General features: G+C 39.2%; 1 protein-coding gene across 7 annotated transcripts in view; it reads left to right on the plus strand.

Annotated features, from left to right (window-relative positions):
* MECOM (MDS1 and EVI1 complex locus) overlaps positions 1–18,736 on the plus strand; it is a 430,268-nt gene that overhangs the window by 391,004 nt on the left and 20,528 nt on the right. For 5 of the 7 annotated variants that reach the window (XM_069975240.1, XM_069975238.1, XM_069975241.1 and 2 more), the window contains 5 exons: positions 7,484–7,586; positions 7,798–8,014; positions 10,314–10,461; positions 12,065–12,221; positions 16,967–18,314. In XM_069975240.1, the coding sequence (XP_069831341.1) occupies positions 7,484–7,586; positions 7,798–8,014; positions 10,314–10,461; positions 12,065–12,221; positions 16,967–18,314 (1,973 nt within the window). The remainder of the gene's footprint in view (positions 1–7,483; positions 7,587–7,797; positions 8,015–10,313; positions 10,462–12,064; positions 12,222–16,966; positions 18,315–18,736) is intronic. The other 2 variants (XM_069975239.1, XM_069975242.1) reach the window with 1 other exon arrangement.

Consider the following 18,736-nt stretch of genomic DNA (forward strand, 5'->3'; position numbering starts at 1 on the left):
TCTGGCCCTCCTAATTGCATAGTGTCTGAAAGCTTAGCATTAACTGCAGTAATTTGTCTCCTAACAGGATTTCATGCCAAATGTGCTTGTAAAATTGTGGCCACAGGTTGTTATAACACCAGAGTGTAAAACTCCTTGCTGTGTAGCCATGATAATTATTTTTAGCTAGACTTTTTTTCTGACTGGTTTGTAGTCAGATATAATATAATATCTATCTTTCCCAAAGTCAGAGACCATCTTTCTCCCAAATTATAAGTAGTGATGATGATGATGGTAGTAATAATATTTTCTTGGGGGTTACATTACAATATTTATATATTTTATGTATTTACAGGAACAGATAATTTTCATGTTATTATAATACAATATTTTAGTTATTTAAATGCATTTATTTTTTACGGTTATGCATGAATCTACCATTAAAACAATGACAACGAATTAAAAATATTCACCTCTCATTCCATTCTTGAAAAGCATTGACATTATATAATGTAAATTATATAAAAAAACATGCAGTAGTTATATACTGTTATCTGCCACCATTGGGGCAAGAACATATAAGGTGGACTATGGTTTTTAAGCACAAGAGAACCCTGTTCATAAGAGCTTGCAATCTACTAGGTAGCCAGAATTGTTGCATGCTATTACTTCTTACCAGATTGATCTGTAACCGAATAATTTACTAGAGAGCCTTTTTTAAAGAGAGCCATGTCGAGAACCCTGGTTCATCTGCCTGTTTTATATTGACCTTAACCCCCTCCACGCCACTAGTCATCTGCGCTATTGTAATGCAGCATTTATGACATAAAATAGTGACGTAGGTTTTGTTGGTGTTTGTCTCTGGAAATTCTGCAGTGTCATAAGCCTCAGTGTGTAGATTGGTTTTGGGCCCTGTTGTGTTTCGTAAATAAATTAAAATAAGCATTTAAGCTTATCTTCTCTAAGGTAGCATGTGCTCTTGGTCCTGTACAATAAAATTTTATATACAAAAGCACATGCTACCATCGCCATGCAGATTGTAAGCCTCTCTGGCTGGAAATAAGTATGCTTACTAATTTCCACTTTAATTATTGGACTGGGAAAATATTTGAGTCTTTTACAAACCACTCCTCTTATGCATCTTGTTGAGATTGTGGCCATGAAAAAAAACCACCCCCTGCTTAATGTTCTTTCTGCTGACATATTTATTTGTAAACTCAACCTGCCGCAAATTGCCTTCCATGTAGTAGCACCATGTGTGTGTATAAGTGTGCATGGTTGTCTCCATCAATTCATTGCGCAGAGCTGCTCTGCATTTATTGCAGGTCGCACAGTGCAGTTTTTCACAAGGGCCCTGCATTAAATCGGGGTTCTCTCACCTTTCTGTTTCCCACTTTTAACAGTTCTGTTTCTGTGTTGTTAACACTACTGTGACCTCAGTTCTGTTGTTTCACTTTAATATCAATGATCACTCTCTAAAACCCTTACAATTACCTGGAGAGCAATACATGTAAAATAAATCAGAGTCCTAGGGCTGCAAACCCCTCAGAACAGGTCTAAATTTATAAAACAATGAAGATGTTGTCTACAATCGCTTATACTTGTGGGGCATTCCTTATTACACAGAACAAGGTTTGTTTTGATGGATAAAACATCCTAAGACTTCCCAAAAGTTTTACCCCAAGGCAAGCAAATTAACTTTTCACATACAGGAACTCACACAAACCTTGGCTACATGCTGCCTAGACGATACATTTGTGGGCAGAAGTATTGGGTAGGGCATACTCCCACCTATACCTATTACTTTATGGGATGTGTATTTAACGTCTACAACTGCCCATTGATGTAACTTTTTTTATGTACTAGTTTCGCCTGGCTATGAAGGGTTTACTCTGGCACCGCAAAATGGCAATGATGAAGAATTCTCTAAAAAGTTGTCCCTTTTCTGGCTTCTCAACTGGTTTTTAATGACTAGTTTTCAAACAAAATATTGCTGTGACTTGTAGTTCTCTAAAGATGTTGTAGCTATAGTAAGGTGGAACCGTAAACAGCTATTGTTATTGATAAATTGGTACAATCAATTCAATTCTATTACAAAAAAAAAAAGATTTTTTAAAAATTTAGTATTAGTTCTGATCTAACCTGCATTGCCCGCATGGCGTCTCAACACTGCATATTACCCCTTATTTAATAAAAAGGATTTATAAATATAATTTATTACCTTTTATTGTGCTATTATGTATGCAGAAGTGCTGGCAATGCTGTGTGCCAGTATATAGCATGACAGTCTCTTCACCTTCCCTTTAATAAAATATATTAGTGTTCACCATTCTTGAAAAAGTGCATGACCCTTTCACCAGTGGAAGCTGAATGTTTCACATGGGCCAACTCTCTGCTGGAGGATGCAGCTATTTTTATATAGCGTAGAGTTGCTAAAGCTTAATGGTCATCTGTTTCACAACAGGAATCTTGGATGTCGTTGCAGGGTAAAAAAGGCAAACACTAGCGCATATTTCTATGTATCTTGGGACAGATAAAACCCTGCTGCGATGCACTGGGATGTAGGTTTTGTTCCAGAGTCTGTGATGTCCCATTGTGTGACACAGGCTGCATGATCATTGCAGTTTGTCCTTTAAGTCTGCTTTACAATGCACTTATATTCAGGCTTATTTTATGGTCCATAAATAATAGTGTATCGTACAAGGAGCATGCAATGCTTTTCACTCAAGCATGGAAAAAATCAACATTTTCCTTCAAAGAAGACTTCCAGCAGCCGTCTGCTGCAACACCGAGAGGAAAATTTTCCTTTATTAGTTCAATTATTACAACTTCCTGAATAGGCCAAAGGTCATACATAATTCACACCTCAGTCATTTTTAGAGATGGCAAATGGAGTCTATTAATCCTAAATGAAATGGCCTGTACATTGCCGACAGTAAAGATTTAACACTGAACATCAGGACCTGCATCACCTATTTCAAAGGGGAATCATTTTGGCCTTTCCAGTCTTCTTTCTAAGTAATGATTTGTCTTTCTGTCTAGTGTACATATGTAGGATTTAATCCGATAGGTGAGAGTTCACGTTTCTAAAGTGGTAAATTTCGAGATTGTATGTTTTGGAAAGCAATCTGAATATTTATTTAAAAAAAAAAAAGATGTGAAGTTGTCTCTTCCTAAAACAAGTCGGTGACAGAAATGGCTGGAGAGGTTCCTATTGGCAGTGCGAAGATTATTTTACTGGCATTTAATAATAAATAATATCTTGTGTAATAGGGCTGCATAAAATGTATTTATGTGAATATAATTTATGAAGCATGAAGTTCACCACTCATGTACTGCTGCTTTTTAAAGACTTTTGCTCTTATGTCGCTGGCCTTCTGTAGAACAGCACTTAATTTATGGCCTAGAATTGAGCATTTCTTCCTTTTCCAAACAGCTAGGCGAATATGACACCCGACAAACATTACATTAGCATGTAGAAAGTAAAGTTTACTAGTCCCTCCCAGGGCAGAAAGCTGGGGTGCCAGCCGTTTAACATGTCAGCAACCGCCACAAAATGATTTTTCTATTTGCTTAATTGCAAAGTGTAAATTATTGAGAGAGGCCACTGTATCAGATGCTATAGGATGTAGTATAGGGCTCAGCAGCCCTGCAGGGAACTCTCCAATATAAGTTTCAAAATTTCTATCTATACGTAATGAGGCGTTTTTGATAGTAGAATGGTATTGTTATTTGAGGCAATTTGGTATTTAATTTTTTTTTTTAAATCTTAGTTAATGTATAATTTGATACTTTCTAAACTCAAGCACTATAGGCCGATCACTCCCCGCAGAGAATACCTTCATATCAGGGCCTGTCTCTAGAGGGGCTCACAATCTAATTTCCCTATCTCAAGTACACACACGCACACTAATTCTAGGGCCAATTTCATAAGGAGCCAGATAACCGAGTATCTCTAGTCAGATCTGTTTGAGCTATCAGCTTACAAGATCAGGGGTTATACAATCCACTGGAACAGCATTCCGCTTATACGTGTTCATCAAGATAGCATCCTTATTATTTTAATGAAGGTGCTAATTGTATATTAATAGTAAACAATAGGAAATCAGTGATGTGTTATAATCCCAGAAGTAGCAGGGTGCTGGAAGGAGACAGTGAACACCTATAGTCATAGCTATTGGCTAAATGCAAGCTTTTGAGACAGATCAGGTGCTTTCAGACAACATTAGGTTCGCACTATGTCTGAGGAAGAGATGGGGCACTATCTTTACTTAGATTGTTTGCTAAAAAATTTCTAGAAAAATGCAGAATAAAATTCTAAACACTGTTACCAGGCTTGGTATACAAAAAAGTCAAAATTGTCAGCGTTTCAAACTTCCTAAAGTCCTATACATTTAAACAAGGTTGTAGATGCATCACTTTCCCTGTCCTGCATCTAATAGCCCTATTTCACGGAATGATTATCGTTCATAGACTCGCTCCAACGACCGCTGGTTAACAAGCACTTAACGATTTTTTTAAGCGAACAATAACACAATACGTGTGCGAATGTGAACAATATCTGTAGTGTGATTTTTTTTTTTTTTTTGCGGTCGTTACATCGTTACATGGTCGTTTAAAACGTGGGGAAATGTAGGTAGACATTTCAAGAACGACTGAAAGATTTTTTTATTCAACGAAAAGATTACCGAATTATTGTTGAAAGACCCAAAAAATAGTGAACGACTCAACGACGATTTCGCTGTTGTCGTTCGCTCGTTTACAGCTATTCCACAGAATAAATATCGTTAACGAGCGGTCATTTGAACGATTTTATGAACGATAATCGTTCGAAAAAGTTCAGTGGAATAGGGCCTTTAGTACATGTGAGGGTCCTGCAATCAACAGATGAACAGTCTGGATGAAAAACATACGTGTGTATGAATTCGATAGGCCACTCCTTTTGTGTTGTAGGATGATTACTATTGACTGTATACAATGGATTCACACCAAATCAGACTCATTGACTGTTTCATATTTTGGAGGATTGATGGCAAAGATTTTTTAATTTTTTAAGGATTTTCTTATCATACGTGATAGGATAAATGAACGTACCAGCAGATCTTGGGAGAAAAAAGGTTGAGTTGTGGCAAAATAAAAACTCTGCTCCGCTATATTCCTGTGAATACATTTATCGCATTGACAACCAGGAAAGTAGCTTCGGGAGTCAAAGCTTTTCTTTAATAGTGGTTGAAAGTACTTGAGACGATCATGTTTACAATCACAGGGAAAGGGAGTATTGCAAAACTTAACTGTCTTGGGGAGTATTGTCTAGTGAACATGCCTGTTTCCGAGAAGCCAATGCAAAGTTCTAATATGTCACAATTCAAATGTCAACATGCTGCTGGAAAGGAAGCCAATAAGCTGAACCTGTGAAAGCTGCCAAAAGAGGTGATGCTAAGTGCTGAGAGAAGTTCATTGTTCCTAAAGGGAAGTACACTTCCAGTGTTAACCTTCTTCTCGGTGACATCTATTACAATTTTTTGGGTTAAAATTAGAGCTATTTAATGTAGATGGAAATAGATATAGATACACACAAGATTAACGAATATCTACGGTATATAACAAGTTCAACTTTAAGACATTATGTATAAATTAATAAAGCCATTTTATTTCTATTTATTGCACTATAGGATTATATTGCATAAAATATCTACTTGGTATAAAATTGCATTATTTCCTATGAGTAGTATTTTAATATATATTTATTTCTATAATATCAATATACTTTCTATTATATTAATCCATAAAGACAACAACATTAAAAGAGCTGGGTTACATTAAGGTTCCTCTTCTACAGTGCTGATAAAGGCTGTCGTCTTCTAATAAGAACTTTCATTATCACTACAAAAGTCATGCAATTTGCCCATCTTTCTGGTTGTAGAGTGACTTTATCTTAGTACAAGGTAGAAGCAATGCACAGCTGCCTTTTAGAGCCATCTACTGGAAATGTGTGTTAACTACACCTCAACCGATCATAAAAAAACAAAAACAAAACTCAAATAGATTCTTAAAGTTATGTGTTTGTGTCAAATAAAGTTGGATGAGGGAAAAGATCACCAGCGGGAATAAAATTAATCTTAGACTGGAAAATATAGGATTTAATTGATATATTTGATGATCCTTAAAGCAGAAAGGCATGGGAAATCCTAGGTACTGCTGCCTTATACGAGTGTTTGGGACAGGAGAAGAGCAGGGGAGACTCTGGGTCCCCTTGCCTCATAGTCAGTACTATAGAAAAGCAGGGGTGACCAGACCACATTCCTGCACCCCCAAGGCAGAGGATTTCCTATTGGCACTTCTCTAAGGGATTAGAAGGCATTTGGTTGACAGGTCTTGTCCCTGCCTGTAAAGGGGTTATCCAGGATTAGAAAAACATAACCGTTTGCTTTCTGAAAACAGCATCACACTTGTCCACAGGTTGCTCATAGTATTACTACTCAACTCGACATGAACCAAAATGGAACTGATATTCAAACTGCGCATAAACTATGGACAAATGTGGTGCTGTTTTTAAAAGAAAGCAGCTATGTTCTTCTAATCCTGCATGACCTTTTTAAGACCTCAGAGAAGCTAGGGGACACTAGATCTTGTCATATTGTTATGAGAATTGCAAGGTAAAACAGCAGGCATTACTGTTGCATCCCAAGAGTAGAGGGAAAAACAGGTATAAGGTGAAGATGTTGCGCATTACACTTCTAAAAACTGCCTATTTTTAAAGGCTACTTCATATTTGCCTTGTGACTTTTATGTAGGAGCCTCAGTGTTCTGCTGGATTAAGTTTATCACTGCTAACACCGGCACCCAGTGGACCCCATTGACTTACCATCCGGTCTGTTAGGTTCCGGCATTATATAAATCTTTTTTTTTCTGTCCAATATGTTTGAGCCTGAAAAGGAGGCTCTGAACTACGTCTAAGCGAGCAAAGCCTAAACTGACTTGTATTATTCGCTGAGTGTCTCTTCCATATACCAGCTGTCTATAGGTTAATATTTTATTTATTTACATATGAGATAACATTTATAGACCAGATGGGAACATTATAGTCTCTTTCTGCAATTGTGGCATTCAGTAGGCATTAAATATAAGAAGACCTATAGTGAAGAACACTGGGTGGGGGTGGGGTAGTGGCCTAGGGAAGCATAGTATGTAAACCGTGCCCTGACACTATGTGAAATGCAGAACTGTTTCTATACCCAGTGATACAAGTCTTATTTTCCCTTTTCTATTGTGCACACAATCAGTATTAATTTATTTCTCATGCTTTGGATTGTCTTGCCATGTTTTCTGTATTTAGGAAGTGTAGCTCAGCGGGGTGTGAGCTTGGCTAATCACCTTTTACGGCATAGTATAGTTAGTTATGGTCCCATTTGAAAAGGTAAACATTTTCTTAGGCATTGAGCGCACACATAATGACATGCGGGCTTTAGCACCAGCATTGATTATACAGTCTCTCTTTTTACAGATATTCTACAGAGTTGTAGCTGACATTGAGCCAGGCGAAGAGCTCCTATTGTTCATGAAGAGTGAAGATTATACTCATGTAACAATGGCTCCTGACATCCATGGTAAGCTCCATACCATTCCCCATTGTCTAAAGCCCACATGGTGTGACCAGGAGGCTGAAAGCAGTTTTGTTAAGTCGTAGAATAAATTCTTCAATGCAGGAGGCACATTTTGTCTTTTTACCTTTTGGCCAATCAGGTTTATTTTATGTAGCTAGATTGTGTGTCATTATAATTATTACATGATGCAATATATTTTTGCCTTATTAAATAGAGGACTGTCAGTATCGCTGTGAGGAGTGTGATCAGCTGTTTGATACCAATGCTGAACTAAGCGACCATCAGAAGTTTCCCTGTGGCACACCCCACTCAGCCTTTTCAATGGTTGAGAACAACTTTAAACAAAACCTTGATGATGACAATGACCTCCTCGAGATGCAACACTCTCATGAGTGTAAAGAATGTGATCAGGTGTTTCCAGACATACAAAGGTCAGTAATGTTGGTATAACCACCTTTTCCCTTTTTAAATCAAGCTGGATGTAGATACAACCATTTGGCAACGGACAGACTGTATTGATCTTAAACCTCATACTTTTTTTTGATTAATATTGTAAGGAACAATCTGATTAAAAAAACAATGCAGAATTACTAACCAGGTCTGATTCAGCACTGCAGCACTTGTTGTTATCTAAATTGGCCAAACTGTATTCATGTCTATGGTCAACTATGATATGGATCCAAGGTATAGTCAAACTCTCCAGTTGTTGTAAAACTACAATTTTTACCATGCATAGACAGCTAAAACTTTTGGCTTTGGCTGTCCAGGCATGATGGGAAATGTAGTTTTGTAACAGCTGGAGGTCTGCAAGTTTGACATCCCTGGTATGAGAGATGAATACAGGGTTATGAAATCCAGATGATGAATTGAAGCACATCCAGTTGCTGACCAGTAGTATAGATCCCATGCATATGATTTTTTTAATCACTTAATGCCGTGACCCAGGGTGCTGATGAGGTGTTATACAGCAGGTGGACTCTGGTGTCTGTAACACTTGGGCACTTGTCACGTGTTACCCACCCCTGGACACACAGGCACTATGCTGGAAAAAGTTAACATTAGCTGTGGGTGCAGGTGCTGCAACAAAAATAGGACAGACTCCAGCAATTGACCAAAGGAGACTTTTACTGTAAAATTTCAGTGCAATACAGATACCAGAACTCGACAGGCGCAGGTGACTATAGTGCGTTAGATAGTAGAGAGAGGTAGAGGTGAAGTAAGGCTGACTGCAGAGAGGGTGTAGGGGGCTGTGTCCAAGGTAGAACTTTACTCTGCTGGCACTAGTGTAGAGAAGGAGGATACTCATACTCATGTGCTCGCTGCTTGAAAAAGATCTCAATGAGAGATCGAAATGTCGCATATTGATTGGTGAATAAAATCACTTATTCTTTACTAATATTGGAGTACCACCTCTACCTATTGTCTGTCGATCGTGGAGCCGGGGACTACCTGTAGACTGAGCACCGACCTGAGCCTAGTACCACACAGTGCCATTCAGCAACTCTCATTGTCCATACTCATGTATAGATAGTTATCTGACCGCTTTCTGCCCAACCAGATCAGACAGTGCCAGGTTGGGTAATACGAATCCCTGGCAATGCAACTGGGTTTAGCAGACTTCCCAGGATAGCCATGCTTTGTCTTACTGAGGATCAGTCCTTTGAATCCCTTGGGCTGTCTTGAGTGGTAAAGAGAAATCACTGGTAAGGACACGGTGGTCCCTAGAGGATAATTACCCCTCCTGTGGGTTTAGCAGTGCATCTCTAAGGAAGTCTCTCTCACTTCCTTAGAGATGCAAGGAACAAAGACCTCCCACCAGGAACTAGCTACGCTTATAGATGGGTGACTGGGTCTAATTTCCTATTGGTGGGGCTGTGTGTGAAGAAAGGAGAAGGAAGACATGTAGTTGGCTGAAAACTGTGTATAGCACCTGAACCAGTGATTGGTTTGAATAAACAGTGCTTTAGTTAACCCTTTGTCCTTTAGCTGTGCTCTTACAAACATACAGTCTAGGGCAGCGCTTCTCAAACTTTTTCTACTGGAGCCTCACAAAACAGACCCAGGCAATGCCTGGGCCTCACCAGACTGACCAAGAGGGAGCCTGGGCCTCACCATCTGTGGTGAAAGTCCATTTAAAAGCTGAAAATTATGCTAGGGCTACCATTCACATGTCTGCCAGGCTCTATATGCTAATAAAGCAAATACAAAATAAATTAATAATGTTGCTAAAATGGAGATATTTGCAAACAGCAAAAGGACTGTGGAGATCATAGTTACTTTGTGAAAACTGGCTCCTCAGTTGGGCCTCACCAACAACTAGGGGGCGCCTCACTGGTGAGGCCCGCCTCACAGTTTGAGAAGCACTGGTCTAGGGGAGAGTGAGACACCAAGTGGTGAAAGTGCAAACAGCAGCTTCATCCCCTCCTGTGTGACCTCTTAAAAATCTTGGAATCTTGACCAGGGATTATATTGTTATGATTAGGTAGAACTAGAGAGGCAACTCTTTTTCTTTGAGAGGAAAGCTGCTTTGGACACTTTTTAATACATATGTACTCCTGTCCCATTGGATCTGTTAAGTAGATCATTTTCAGTGCTGGATAAGTCTGTAACTTGTGCACCTATAAAAACATTCCACATGCTTTTCTTATCTCACATCCATGATGTAATGCTTTACAACATGCCCAAAATGGGAAAGGCTTTCATATTTATATGTGTGCATTTCTTCTTCAGCCTGGACAAGCACTTACAATCTCACACAGAAGAGAGAGAATATAAATGTGATCAGTGCCCTAAAGCCTTTAACTGGAAGTCCAACTTAATCCGCCATCAAATGTCACATGATACTGGAAAGCACTATGAGTGTGAGAATTGCTCCAAGGTAATGTGAATTTGAGTTTGGTCATTGCAAATACATTAGAATCTGGAGCAACTAGGCAAAAGATGGGGAACATTTTATTTCTGTGCAGGTATTGTATTCGGATGAGCACCAGACCTAATTGAGGGTAGAAATATACTGTGTGAAGGCCAAAAGGGGATTGTTTTGTCAGTATTCCAATGTTCAACTTTACACATTGTTTTCTATAAGTTACTATTTATGTTTAAAGCCATGTTATGTGAATTTTATTGGCATCTACAAAACTGAAAGATTTGTTCATATATGTATATGCACAAACAGATCATGAAAGTAAGTGGTCGGTACTAAAGCAACAGTTGTCAGGACCTGAATTAAAAAGGTGGTTGGGTGGTGTTAGCTCAACACTTCAGTGCAATACATATGTAAGAAACGGTAGCGGCACTCATTTTTTATGATGTCTTCATGGACTTTTTTATGTAATACATCAATGTAGATACATGGTGTGGATACATGTAGGCAGACGCCAACAGGGCGCAGGGTGAACAGGGTAACACACATATATTGACTATTGTTCTCATATTAGTCACCTATATATCTAATATTATCTGGAAAACCTTGACTTTTTGGAAGCTAAAATGTAACATTTTCCATTGGTATATCTATACATACCATTGAGGCAGCCTCAGCCATAGTTGAGTTAGCTGCCATTGTCAAAGCTTGCTATGAACCTGAGTAGAATTATATGGTTAAGCTACATGTATAAAACCTGCTCCTAAAAAAGCAGCTAAAAACACAGCTTTTGCATTAAAAACTGCACCGTTTTTTTGTCCATGTGAACTTGCCCTTACTGGTTTCTTCACATACCACAACATTATCAAATAAGGCACTTACAAGTGTCTTTCTGTACAGGTCTTTCACATGTACATGTCTTTTTGTGTTTCTGAGTTTCCAAAAGGGAAGTTCTGCAGGTGACTGATGTGGTATTGGGATTTGGAGAATGTAAGATGGAGGTTAATATTGTAACAAAAGAAGATTTAAAAAATGTTACTTTTACAGGTAATTTACAATCCTTTCAATGAGAAGTCCCACAGAAGTAGAAAAACTGCAGGCAGGCAGGAGGGGGAAGGAAAATAAACAACTGAACTCACCCCTCCTCGTGCCTCTGATGCGCTGCTCCCAGGTCCTGTTCACATCAGCCGGTGACTTGCAGCTCTGTTAGCTGCAACATCACGTACCCGGCTGAGTGATTGGCCGCCCAGCCAATCAGTGACTGGGGCAAGACACCACTGAATGGGTGATCGTTCAGCCAGGCTGTGACGTTTCAGCTGGAGGAGCAGGGTATGTGACGTACCTGGTTTCCAGCTGAGATACCAGCCGGCTGCTGTGAACTGGTCCTAGGAGCGGCATAACAGAGGCACAAATATGCGCGAGTTCAGTCCTTTATTATTTTGCTGCCCCTACCAGCCTGCCTGCAGTTTTTGTACTTCCATGGGACTTCTCCTTTAAGATCATGTTCCTATTTCTGTGCTGACTGAAGGAGTTTTTTATGTATCAAACAGTAATGCAAATGTCCATTTTTTTTTTTTTTTTGTGTCCATGTATTCACTAATGTGTACTCATTTCCTAGCAGGTTTTCACGGATCCTAGCAACCTCCAAAGGCACATTCGCTCCCAGCATGTAGGGGCTCGAGCCCATGCTTGTTCTGAGTGTGGCAAAACATTTGCAACCTCATCAGGTCTTAAGCAACACAAGCACATTCACAGCAGCGTCAAGCCCTTTGTATGTGAGTAACATTGTTTTTACTTTTTTTTTCTCCTTCCAGTGATTGATTTATTTTTTATAACCATATAAAGAAATTAGACATGAATGATGTGGATGTTCAAAGAGGCTTCATGTAGAAACAGCTTTGAAGACTCATCAGAAGTCTAAACAGTTATTGTACAGAAGGTACTTGTGCCCACTTACTAGAAACTCACTAATGGATGCTTTTACTTAAGGTTTGATCGTGAATCTCATCCAGTATTCTAGTCCAGAGTTGCAGTCACAATTTGCCAGGTCTCAGAGCTATAATTACACAGTGTTTGTTACTAGGCTAATGTCTATTTGCATTCTTTGTACAACAGATGCTATATATTAATCTAGTGTAAGAAACACTAAAGGTCTCCATACACTATAGTCCAACTTTGGCCAAACCTGCTGCTTTAGCAGGTCCATCTAGCTGTCTAAAGTGTGTTAAAGTGAATCTGTACCGGCAGGTAGCTGCCTCCAAAATGCTGGTACCGCATTGTAGGGGTCCTCATGCTGCATTCGGTTTAGGGTTTGGCCTCACACCCGGTGCTGGTATTTAAAGAAAAACAATTTTTATTGCTGTGGCAGGGAGTCAGTCTGGCATAGCCTAAAGCATCTTAGCCCTAGGCCTGTAGCGTCTCTCCCCTCCCTTCACTTTGAGCATGCCCCTGGGCTTGATGGGGGGGGGGGGAGAGCTGCCGCAGGCCTAGGGCATAGATGCAGCAATAAAAGTAGTTTCTCTCCAAAATATTGGCACTGGGAGAAAGACCGACCCTTAAAACAGATGCGGCGTGAGGATTTCTGCAATGTGGTGCCGACAGTTTGGGGGCGGCTGCATGCTGATACAGATTCGCTCTAAGGGGTCACCTTGTCCCCCCCTCCCCCTCAACAGATGTTGTGGGAAGAGAAGCATTGGAAATATTGGATTTCAACTGCCTGATCCTTATGTCCTAAGAGAGAAAAGCCACCACTGGAGGTGTCTTGAGCAGCTTACCCCCTTCTCTCTCATTTGTGAACACGTTTGGTCCGCTATATTTATGTGTATGTGGAATTTGGGAGCATTGGCTGTCAAACGAACAAATATGTGGCTGACATTTATTGAAAGTGTATGGCCATCTTAAAGGAGAAGTCCTGCCCAAAGCTAAATTAAAGTATGTTATTGGGACATAAAAGTTATACAAATTCTCAAAAGACACTTATTAAGGGAAATGCATAAAGCAGCCGCCACACAGCCCGCACCTCCGGGAGTTACAGTGCCGCGGGACGGGAGAGAGACACAATGCTGTAACTACCAGAGGTCCAGGCTGAGCAGCTGCTGTGTAAGTGCAAACAGGATGACAGATCCGGCATGAGGAGTCTGAGGGGAACAGAGCTGTCTGGTGAAACCCCACACTGCAATGCAGCCTGATTTTCACAGAGAGAGGGTGCCGTGGTTCACTTTAGACTCCAGTCCCGGTGAGTAGGAGGAGAGTAGGCATAGCGACACACACTCGGAGGACTGACACAGGAGGGAGATGCAGCTGATGGCACAGTGAAGGTGGGACTGGTCCCCAGAAATCAGGATGTTAGGCAGGCCGCTGTGATTGCACACACCACGGCAGCTGCCGCCACACAGGCCTGCCTGCACCTCAGCGTGCACCTCGTGATCTTACCATTTTATCAAGGAATTGAAGACTTGATGCAGTAGTAAGTGGAGGGAAAAAGTACTATATGTGCATTTTGGGTAATAAGTGTCTATTAAGAATTAGTATTACTTTTGTATAACTTTAATTTAGCTGTGGGCTGGACTTCTCCTTCAACTGTTCTACATCATTGTAAGTATTGGCAAAGCTGTTAAGGATGTGTCTGATGGTGACTATGGATGCAGTTCTAGTTTATAATAAAGGTGTGACTCACAAGGTAGTCATGTATTTACCAAGTAAGTTTCTTATATAGAATACATTTTTATATATAAGTATTTGCTGAAAAATGCTGAGTGATACCCTGTTCAGGAAAGGGCCAGCTGCCTGTACACGGTCTATAAATTCTAGACACATTTTCAGATCAGTTCCTATATTACAGGATGCAACTAACAAGCACACAATTTTTAGCACTGCTCCTGTAATTACACTATGTGGATATATTCCTGCACCAAGGTCTTTTACATGTAAAATTGCTATCTTTGTCCAGATAGAGGCCACACACAGTGTACAGCACACCAGTCTGTTTATGGCAACTGTCTCTTATTACACTATTCTGCTCGAACTTGGGGGAAAGCTCACCAACACAAAGGTAATTACTCACTGCCTTCACAAACTGTTCAGGTCCTCCAAATAGAAACCACATGCTATAATTGGTCCGGCATATTCAGTACACTGCTTAATGTGTTTAATAAGCAGAAAATATGCAATTCTGACTTCTATCTTGTTCCAGTTTTCCCAGAAATTACAAATTGAGCACACTAGATGTGGACAGGATAATTCTCACTGGGGCTATGGGGGGTTTGTAGGTAGTAGGATTTGTTGTAAAGTGATGAAAGGTGGTAAAGGATGTATCCTTATATGTTCTATAAGAACGTTGAAATTGTAGGTGCTGTGGTAGAAGAACGGTGTCTTTTGTTGTTTAAGGGTACTGTATGGAAGCTATTAGCCCATCTGGTTTACTTAAAGTCAAATATCAAGTACTGGGTATTACAGCTTAAAGACGTTCTGTTTTCTCAAACCTGCTCAAGGGCCACATTAATGCAGAAACTCCCTTGTTCAATGTGTGAGGCCATTCAGCACAGGGTAATATAATGCATTGCCTGTCCCAGTACTATCCATGGATTTAATCTTGTTAATTAGAATAATAGCATTTTTACTGTTCTATCATTAGCAAGTGACCATTAAGGCTTTTTCTTTTATTGTGTCATTAGTCAATGTAACAAAATAGACTTCTAAGAAGTGATCATTTGCAAATGAAGGTGGTCCCTATAAATCTCTGTCTATAGCATAACATTTTTTATGTGACCATAATAAATTTGAAACTGTTGACTATCATCCTCTTTTCAATGATAATTGGTCAGCCATCGTTCTAATGGATGCCTTGCTTCCCATAGAAAGATATATTGAACACTTGGAGATCTTCATAGTAAATCCCTGTATGTTTGGTGGTTTCCAAATGTTTTCTTGTAAGTAAATGCATGATGACAACAGCAATGATAATTACAAGTTGAAGTTGTTGTTGTTGATCATAATCATAATAGTAGTAATAATAATAATAATAATAATAATAATAAAAAAATATTATTATTATTACTATATATCAAAGCTTAATATCATACATTCAATATGTTGCTGTAATTTTGTTAGTACTCCTTATTGTGATACTTTATTTATAATATGAGGTGATGCCAGGGTAAATACTTGGAAGATGACAGCAAGTGTTCTGGATTGTCAAGGACAAGGGTTTTCCAAGTGCTGGAAGGTTAGCACTGGTGTGAGTGGAAGTCAGGGACGTGATTACAGTTCATGGGAACCAACAATGCAGGATGAGATACATTCAATTTGGTTTCCTTCTCCTGCTTAAAATAGAGCTATTGTCAGTTTGGGCAGCCTGTCTCTGGCCCTGCTAAAGGATTGTTGCAAATGGCTCGGAATGCTCAGTGTTTATACTTTTATGTCTTTGATGTGAGAATGATGAGAACATTATGATTTATAATACAGACTTTGCAGGTACAAAAAGAACTTTGTGTTAGTGACACCCAACTAGATCCGCTTAAAGCGACAGACAAAGCCCCCACCCCCTTTTGTAATTATTTTCTTCTGGCATCCTCAAATGTTCTGCAATTCATATTAATTTCAAGAGACAGAAAAAAACAAATAATATGTTATACAAGCAAAGTAGCAGAATCAATTGTGCAAATATTAAAAGATCAGAAGCAACCTAAGAAAATATTGCTTTACTGAAAGACTAGTAGATCATTGGAATAAATCAGCAGATGAGGTTGGTAAATTTACAGCACTTCAATGTACACATGGCTGGGTTAAACATATACTATATGTATCCTAAGATAATAAAGGAAATCTTATAAGGGCAGACTTTTTCACCTTAAAAATCAATGCTGTGTATGCTAAAAAACAACCTCCCTTTAACCTCAACGGGAGACTTACAAAAAAGGTGAGTTTTTCTACAATGCTATTTCCACCCAAATAAATGTAACTTTTTGGGTGAGATTCCACCTCTTAGCAGATAGGAGAGCTCAAAAACACTTTTTTTTTTTTTTTTTAATTTGACAAGCTTTTTGGCATGGAACTACACACACAAAAACATAAAAAAAAAAAGTTAAACTAGAAGAAGGGAGAAGCAAATAGGCACTGCCTAGGATAAAGTTGATGACTGGTTCCCTTTAACCATAGGTATATGCCACAAAGCAGATTTGTTGTAGAGATTTCTGTGATATATCAGTTAAATTTTCTTATTCAAAACCTATTCAGATGATTGGAACAATTGCAAAAAAGTCTGAAACAAATCTGCTGCATGTGGAATCAATTGAACAATGTTTGAAAATCTGCTGCACTTTATGCATCAAAGTGGAAGATCTATACATGCATACGTAGAATGTATTTCCTAGGTAACGTACAGTGACCATCTATTTGCTAGACGTATACCATTGAATCAAGACTTAGAAAAGTTAATACCCTTTGTTGTTGGAATAATAATAAATAATTTATACTCTATTTTAAAACATGTAAACATTTAAATCTTTCTATTTCTACTTAGGTGAAGTCTGCCATAAGTCTTATACTCAGTTTTCAAACCTCTGTCGACATAAGCGCATGCATGCAGACTGCAGGACTCAGATCAAATGCAAAGACTGTGGACAAATGTTCAGCACTACATCATCACTTAATAAGCACAGGAGATTTTGTGAGGGGAAGAATCACTTTGCTGCTAGTGGATTATTTGGTCAAGGAATTTCACTTCCGGGGACTCCCTCCTTGGACAAAGCTTCAATGATCAACATGAATCATGCAAGCTCAGGACTTGCAGACTACTTTGGTGCTAGCCGGCATGCTGCTGGTCTTACTTTCCCAACAGCCCCTGGATTCTCTTTTAGTTTTCCAGGTTTGTTTCCCTCAAGTTTATATAGACCTCCATTAATGCCTGCCAGTTCTCCTGTCAAAGGACTTCCAAGTATAGAACAGGCAAATAAGAGTCCCCATTTGAATCGACCACAGATCTTACCAGCAACACAGGATATTTTAAAAGCACTGAATAAGCACCCATCTATGGGTGAAAATAAATCTACGGATTTTACATCAGAAAATAATTCTGACCAAAGACCTCATGAAAAAATGAGTGACCAGTCAGAGAGCAGTGATCTCGATGATGTCAGCACACCAAGTGGTAGTGACTTGGAGACTACTTCCGGCTCTGATCTTGAAAGTGACATTGAGAGTGACAAAGAAAAAATGAAGGAAAATGGTAAAATATATAAAGAGAAAGTAAGCCCATTGCAAAATCTTGCTGCTTTAAATAGTAAACGAGAATTTAACAATCACTCGGTTTTCTCGCCATGCTTGGAGGAACAGACTGTTTCAGGGGCCGTTAATGATTCCATAAAGGCAATTGCCTCCATTGCTGAGAAGTACTTTGGTTCAACAGGACTTGTAGGTCTGCCAGACAAAAAAGGTGGATCCTTACCCTACCCTTCTATGTTTCCCCTTCCTTTTTTTCCAGCATTCTCTCAATCCATGTATCCATTCCCTGATAGAGATGTAAGACCTGCTCTTCCAAAAAATGAACCAGAGTCCCCAAAAGAAATAAAGAAAGTTCAAAAGGGGGCTTTGGAGTCTCCTTTTGATCTCACCACCAAGCGTAAGGAAGAAAAGGTTATATCAAATGTGCCCTCAAAGCCACTGGCTCAAGGATCGTCTGGTGCGGATCAGCCTTTAGACTTGAGTATGGGGAGCAGAAGTCGAGCTGCACCAACAAAACAGGCTGAGCAGCCTAGAAAGAACCATATATTCGGAGACAAAAAAGATGGTGAAGCAGAACCAACAAAACCATCTGAACACTGCTTGCAGCATGCCAGACCTGCACCTTTTTTTATGGATCCTATCTACAGGTATCATTTTCATACTGTAGTTTACATGTGAAAGGACTGTGTCCACTTTAAAATGTTTGTGAGATATAAGAGTTTGACAACGGTTTTCAGCAGTTTGGTCTTCACAAAGTGTGACTTAAAAGGGATAGCCAAGCTTAGAAAAATATGGCTGCTTTCTTCCAGAAACTGCATCACTCTCGTCCTTAGTTTGGGTGTGGTTTTGCATCTTGGTTCAATTAAAGTGAATAGGGTTGAATTGCAATACCACACAACATGGGTGGTGCTATTCTTGCATAAAAAGTAGATGTGCTTTTTTAATTCTGTTAAATTGTTTAAACCTTTGGGAAGTTGTGAGTTGAATGGTCCTGCAAATTAAATGGCAAGCTCGTATTTATACATAGGAATTAATGTTCTGCCCAGGACACATTAATAACTTGCTTTTG

This window comes from Dendropsophus ebraccatus, chromosome 6 (genome assembly GCF_027789765.1).
Source record: "Dendropsophus ebraccatus isolate aDenEbr1 chromosome 6, aDenEbr1.pat, whole genome shotgun sequence".
In the NCBI taxonomy this organism is placed as follows: Eukaryota; Metazoa; Chordata; class Amphibia; order Anura; family Hylidae; genus Dendropsophus; species Dendropsophus ebraccatus.